General features: G+C 32.9%; 1 protein-coding gene across 1 annotated transcript in view; it reads right to left on the bottom strand.

Annotated features, from left to right (window-relative positions):
- RPGRIP1L (RPGRIP1-like) overlaps nt 1–7,452 on the bottom strand; it is a 74,007-nt gene that overhangs the window by 48,271 nt on the left and 18,284 nt on the right. The window contains 3 exon segments of the mRNA XM_009582879.1: nt 1,250–1,389; nt 5,434–5,507; nt 6,659–6,805. Coding sequence (XP_009581174.1) covers nt 1,250–1,389; nt 5,434–5,507; nt 6,659–6,805 — 361 coding nt within the window.

Below are 7,452 nucleotides of genomic sequence, written 5' to 3'. Positions count from 1 at the left end.
GCTGAACTTCAAAAATGATGTGCAGCAAAGGCACATACTCTGAAGTATGTGATTAAAAAACTTATACTGCCTAAGTTTTGTAATCAAATCCTAGATACTTAGGCCTTGAAGGGTATTACAATATCTACCCAAGCTGCAGCAAGTTCAATTCAACAGAAATTGAAAGCGTAGCAACCTGGTGATCCAGTTTAAGAGTACAACAAGCTATTAAGTGCCAATATGGGGAAGGGGTGGTAAAGACTTGCCACTTAAACACAATGCCCATAGGAAGGATAGAAGATGGAAGGTAGTATCATTTTAAATTTTGCATTGCATAATCAAACTGTCATTAACAACTGTCTCTAACTGTCAATGTCATACCTTCATATTATTGTAGCTTAAGGCATCTTATTTATTTTAGTATCACTTAAGGCTAATTTTGCAAACACTTGCTGTGGTCAAATAAAATGTTTAAATATTTAATCTGGTATTTGAAGTCAGTAAAGCTACTCAGAATCTTAATGGTAAGCACATACTGAACTCGAGCCATAATCATAAGAAGAATTATTCACAACAAGTTGGCCCACTTCATTCCATTAGATTGTTCACAGAAATACACCTTTTAAAAATACACATTTGAAGAATCAACTCTAAAAATATTTAGTTTACTTCCTGCCTGTGCTCTTGTTTTGTAAACTTTATGTTGCCACAGTATATCGCAGTACTGAGATAAAAAAAAGAAAAGATTGCAAGGTCTTAAAGATCCACTGAGTTGTCCTACAGCATGGGAAAAACACATATGAAATAATCTGTTCAGTAGATTAGAAGAAAACTGTATTATTGTAAATGTACATAGCTGTAAATAAAAATTAGTATATAATGAAAATATTAAAAAATTCTGAATTCACAAAGTTGAAAGACAATTAACCATCTCCAAGGGCCTATACAGGCTTCATGTAACTTGTCCTCTTCTCCATAGGAATTTTCAATGTAGAGGAGAGGAGAAATACAGCATAAAGAGTAAACATTAACCCAACAGCTGAAGAATGAAGGCAGTTACATGATCCTCATTCAGCATGTAACCTGTATTGGATTAATTTTTGTACTTAATAGCTAGTCATAACTTAAGCATATTGTTCAAATGTACACTTAAAAAGGCAGCTATGAAATCACCAATAACAGAAACTAGACTTTTCTGGGCAATATACCTGAACTCCAACACAGAAGAATCTCACATCATAAGAAAATAATATTCATTTCAGAAATATACCTCTTTCTACTTTGATCTTGTCAAGGATTTCATTTTTGTCTGCTAAATCAGATTTGATAGCAGTCTCTAGTTTAGCAATTTGCAGTTTCAGTTGCTGTTCCTTTAATATCCATTGCTGTTCATGGGTCATACTGAAGACACTGCAATAAAACATGTGGCATGTGAAAAAGCTGATTTAGAAATCAGCTTCAACAGAAAATAATAAAGAAAAAAGCTTTTAGTGGCACAGAGACCACTGTCATCATGTCTTAGGAATTAAGTAAACATATGCTGGTCTGCTGCTGTTGAAACCAAGGCGCCTTTCTCAGGCTGCGGTTAAAAAACATGAAAGAGTTTGTGGGATGAGCAAAGGAACTGGCCTTAATTTAGAGCTCCAAAGTCAGAAAAGTTGGCAGCATGCAACATTTGTGGGACTAGAAAAGGAATTCAGATGCATATCCCAGAGTAATCCACAACTCCAAACCTCAGCAACTGACAACTGACAAAACCATTCTTTCCGCATACAAAACCTCTTAATGTAGAGAACTGGGATCACCCACCTGATTTCTTTTAAATCTGTGAAACATGCAGAGCCTAAAGTCAGTTGCCCATTCAAAGAAATGTTGACCACAAAGTGACAACAGTTTTCTCATACTGTAAAACAACAATTCTGATACTGATTAAGAAGCACATATAAATTAATCTTTCTCCTACTTTAAGAAATAAAAAACAGAGGTGGGCAACGAAATTAGAATAACTATTTTGCCTGTAACACATTATTTACTTGTAAACTACCAACCTATGTGCAATAAAGATTGCATGGACACAGAATCAGAACTGTTGAAACCACAACAAAATATGTAACTCAGATTGAAACAAAATAAGTACGTTATATAATTTACAGTGTAATTCCCAGTAGGTAAAAAGACAAAGCAATGCAATGTGCTTTCATATAATTTAGACAGTGAGTACTATGGTCTTCATATTATTATTATTCAATACTTGCATTCTTATTGACTGATCTTAACCAATCATAAATCAGTTTATTCACTTTTGTATTCTGTGAAAAATCAGAAATTGTAGGGTTTTTTTAAACAAAAGAGTCCATTCCTCAACTCCTCACTTTGGTGAAGCTCACCCCTTAAAAAAGTTATTTTTTACATATATAAATGTATATTAAAAAAATCTTCTGATATCTATCTGTTTATCAATCTCTCTCTCCCAGAGATCTATGTAACAAAAGCCTTAACCAAAAAAACATAGAGGAGAAGAAAGAAATGTCGCAGAAGGGACAGCCCACATAGCTTCGAAGACTATACATGCTGACTGAAAGAAAACTGCCTGTTTTGATGGCTATGACTAACATAAAGTGGTTCTGAGTACATATAAATGCATTTATATCTAATATATTTGAAGAATGACCTTAAGATTAAAGAAAAAATAGCATGAATTGTAGACTCTAAAGTATATGGCAAGAGTTTACATTCTTGATTTGTCATCTTCATAAAAACAGTGCTGTCTCTCTGTATTTTGTCTTTTTCTCATACTATATCTATCTCATCTATTTATACAGTTCTCTAGGCATATACCATCTTATAGTGTGATAGAGTGTCTTTTATAGCATGTACGAAGTTAAGCAATGCGTCTAAGTCCTACAGTAATATATACTTCACTCTGCTATAATTTTGAAGAGAATATGCAGTGACTATAATGCATGGAACCCACAATCATTTCCATAATACTGCATAGGTACGTAAGAGACACAGTGTGTTCTATAATTGCTTAGATTTACCACTCTTCAAAGTTTGATTGTCTCCCGCAAGGAAAGAATAAATCTTAGCAAGAAATGATATCAAATACCTTAGTTTTCACACTTCTGAAAATGTTTTCAAGTTTTAATGACCATGATATCTAGTTATATGTGCGTTTGTTATCTTTAGATACAACTACTTCACATACAGATGTAGCTACACACTATTTCAGTTTTTCAAAAGACTATGCTGGCAGAAAAATCATTAACAGTTATTATGATGGTAATTCAGAATTTAGATGTTTAAATGAAGAACAATTTAGACGACAGGTTTTATCCAAGCCTATACAATGCTAATGTTTATGTCAGTCTGAATTGAGTCCACTTCTATCACTTTCTTCCTTTGAATTTTAAGATTACTTTTACTTGAATTCATGTGGAATTTCTTTCACATTTACTGTATTTCACTGGAGTTGGAGCCATCTGGGTAACTATAAATGGTCAACCACATCTGGCGCCGTTTCCTTTGGAGGGAGCTTAAGCATTGCTAGATTTGCATTACAAGGTCATATGAAAACAATTCCTCCAAACCTTTTATCCAAACGAATTGTTTTCTTGGATACTGACTAAATAATAAGAGTCAACTGACAAACTCATACTTGTTCTTTGTAAACTTTTCAGATCCAGTTCTGAAGTCTTGGTTTTGGCAAAATTCCCATCAATCTCAAGTGAATTTCCAAAAAAATTACATTAGCAAACAACAGGTTTACGTCTCTTTTCCTCCATTAAAAAAAGAAGGAAATATTTATTAATTATCTGGCACCTGTGGACACTGGCTAGCAACAGGTAAGCTGTAGTAAAGTTCCATTGTTCAAATGGGCAACGGAAGTTGTTGGCCATTAAACAGTAGTTATAATGAAATGATCCATTTCTCTAATTTCTTGTTACCTACATAGTAACATGGAATGATGAACCATGAATCAAAGCTTAAAAGGGATTACAGAACAAGACAGTTCATTTTAGGGAAAAGAAAAGCCATATTATAGATTACTGCGTTATGAGAGAAGAACCATATTTAAATTTACCTAGTTAAACGTCTTTTTAAGTTATCCCACTATGATTATTTAAATAGAACAGAAAATTTCAAGCCAAGATTGTAAGTTGATTTGTTAGCAAGAGTTATTTCTCTACATAATGATAAAGTAGAAAAAAAACCATAATCAGAAATATTTATAACATGATCAGACTTTGGAGGAATCTACAATGAACTTAAGCAAGAGACAACTGGCCAACTGCCCCTATACAAAACTCTAAATATTGTGATTATACAACTGTTACATCTCATATGTAAAAAAATGTTTTTAAGCTATTTGTACTCACAGTTTTTTACTACTATAATTTTTAATTTCACCATAGAGAGTACAAAAAATATAATAAATAGTCTACAAATACTATAAACAACATTTGATACCACTCACATTGTGTTTACTCATTGGTACTTTTTTTGACAGACATCACACTGAAAAACCAAACAAACTTTTAAGAGGACAAATAATTTTGATATGAGAAAAGACTTCAAGCATTTTACCTACTTTCTGAGGCAATTATTAGCTCCAGGAAATTGCTCTTATTTTCTAACTCTCTTCAGTGTAAAAGACCACATGGTTTCACAATAAAGGAAAAGTTCATTTGAAGGTCATTTTTTCCTTTAATATGCTTGTGTCAATTGACTATAATTACTTCTTTTCTGTACCAGAGAATTTCTGAATCATATCTGGGAATGTATTTTCATTGTAAGCATTGCTGATACAATTTATACAACTTACTATATTTAGGAACCTTTGTAAAAACTTACATGTGCCTATACAGAAACTTCAAGCAGAACCAGGACAAGTGAAACGGTAGCTATTACCAAAACAAACAAGCCACCCCTCAAAAATAAACATTGGAGAAGCTGTCAAATATCAGACTTTATATAGGTCCACTGAGGACTGCTGCAAGAACTTGGAAAAAAAGTTGCAACACCACTTTTCCCCAAATAAAATAAAATAAAATAAACCCAAAGGAATATATGTCTACCTAGATGTATTCTTCTTTCAACAATAACCCTAAAAAAAAAATTACTAGAAATTCAAATACGAACTTTTTGCGTTGATGTTAAAAATAAAGTGACTTGTACTTATTTTTTAATTAGATTTTTTTAAAAGAAGTAATCTACTATTTCAAGAGTATTAGAACAAGTACAGAAGCTGCTCTGTTTCAACAGAACAGATGAAATACAGACAAAACACCATAAAAGTTTCCATATACACTTATATGATGAACTGTAGCATGAATATATTTACATGTGTGCACAGACACACAATATGCATATGTACATTCAAGCACACGATATATGAAGGCCTATTAAAGAGGACAGGAATCAAGCTTTTCATATACAGAAACCGTAACTTACCTGTTATACAGCTTATCATAGTTTTCCTTCAAGAGTTCCTTCTCTTTTTCTAGATCATTTATTCTTTCCTGTAACTAAAATGAAGAAGGAAGTTTCAAGCAATGTGCAGCACAAAAGGAAATTACAATGAATGTGTAAAGACAATTAATTAATAATTTGTAGGCATTGTCAGGCTTTTATTTGTTCTTTTTATATAACAATCTCTTAGAAGCTTCAAAATAACACTTTTTTTCACCACATGGATTTACATTTGGCCCAGACAGTCTTTTTCATGCTGTTTATATGAAGCTGAGACTAACATGTTGCAGTTGAACAGTATCTAATCACATTCAGCCTTATTTAAAAAAAAAAAAAAAAAAAAAAAAAAAATCGATCTATAGCATTAAAAGTTTTTATTTCCGTTTTGGTAAGTGAGTATTAGTATTGGCTAGTTAATGGCTTCTGTAAATATTTTTTCTATTGACCTTATAGAAACAACAAGTCCTTGCTTTCAAAATACTCACTAAAGCAGGATATGGTTTTAAAGATACGAGATGCTTTAACCCAGAAGCTATACCCTACATGCATTACAATAGTTTAAAGATTTGGAAGAAATATCTATGAGGTAATCTTGATAAACTTGGTTCATGTAAAATACATTCAAAACAGGTAAACCAGGTGGTAAAACTAAATTTAAGTTGCTACAAAATGAAAGAAAAAACAAGTAAGTTTGTAGACTCTTAATCCTCATATATTGAAGAGAATAAGAATAAAACATTTGAGTTTTAGCCCTATATCTGCGTGACTGTTAGTGATGATACTTGTCTCTGAGAGCCACTAGACAAAGAAATAGAAGTGACTGATTTGAACTGCTGAGTAAGATGTACTGTAATTAAATCAGGCTGAAATAATACTAAAAACTAGCAATATGTTATCAATAAATCAAGTATTATGGTTTTTTTCTGGTTAACAAACCACTTGTTTAGTATCAGAATTGACATGAAATCCTATGCTTTAACCTCAAATATTGTCCAAACGCTGGTGCAGTGATTATGTGGCATGGGGACCAGGTATGGTTCATGATTCTGTGAAATGCAAGCAGCAGCCACAGGATTTTCTTTTTAATGGGATAAAAGGTCAGTCTTCTAAATGTGTTTGAAAGGTCTATTCACATCTGCAGTTAACTTTTCCCTTATCTATGTGTACTACCTAAAGCAGATTCTAGCTCTCCTGAACACAATCTCACCTCCTCTGTCCTTCGGTTTGAAATAGTCACTGATTGCAATTCTTTTTCAAGATGGAGGCACTTTAACCGCTCCTCTTTAAGCTGTAGATTCAGTTCATCACCTTTTGCTATTAAAGCATCATGGCTCGTCTTCAAGTTCCTTTGGTTCTATGAAAAGGAAGGAAGGAAAACCCAGAAAAAAAAAAAAATACATCACACTTAGTAGAACGTTACAGCACTCTGCATATTCAACCAGTGGTCTCTCATTCTCATGACAGTATTTAATATATATTCTCAATGCGGTCAACAGGAGACACTCTTGAACTAAGTAACTGAAAGCAACTTTCACTACACATGGCCAGGAGAAGGTGGCATTCTTGTTGCTCTCATGAACATTAAACCCTCAGTTCAGTCATGATGAAAACAACCAAGAAATACATCTGTTAAGCAATTAAAAGATTTTGCTGTGGTTACAGTGGTTAGACACGCTGACCAAAAACACTGCAGTAGCAAGCAAAAATGAATGTTGACCACAGTTATGTTAATCACAGAACTTGCCACAGCTCTGTTAACCCTTAATTGTAGATATGTAATTGTTTCATAATCCTAATAGTTCTATTTCCCTGCTAGCAGTAATTTAACGAGGGACTTACGATTTCTTTTACATTTTAATTTACTTCAATGAATATTAAGGTATATTTAACCTATTTTAATATCAAATGGAGGATGCTGATAGAACCTCTATTACTAGAATATTAGTTAATATTATACTCCCTACATCCCACAATGCTTTAATAAAGCCTCATTCATTAAGA

The sequence above is a fragment of the Fulmarus glacialis genome, unplaced genomic scaffold, assembly GCF_000690835.1.
Source record: "Fulmarus glacialis isolate BGI_N327 unplaced genomic scaffold, ASM69083v1 scaffold18948, whole genome shotgun sequence".
NCBI lineage: Eukaryota > Metazoa > Chordata > Aves > Procellariiformes > Procellariidae > Fulmarus > Fulmarus glacialis.
The sequence above is the reverse complement of the archived record's forward strand: the minus strand, read 5'-3'. Positions and strand labels throughout refer to the sequence as shown.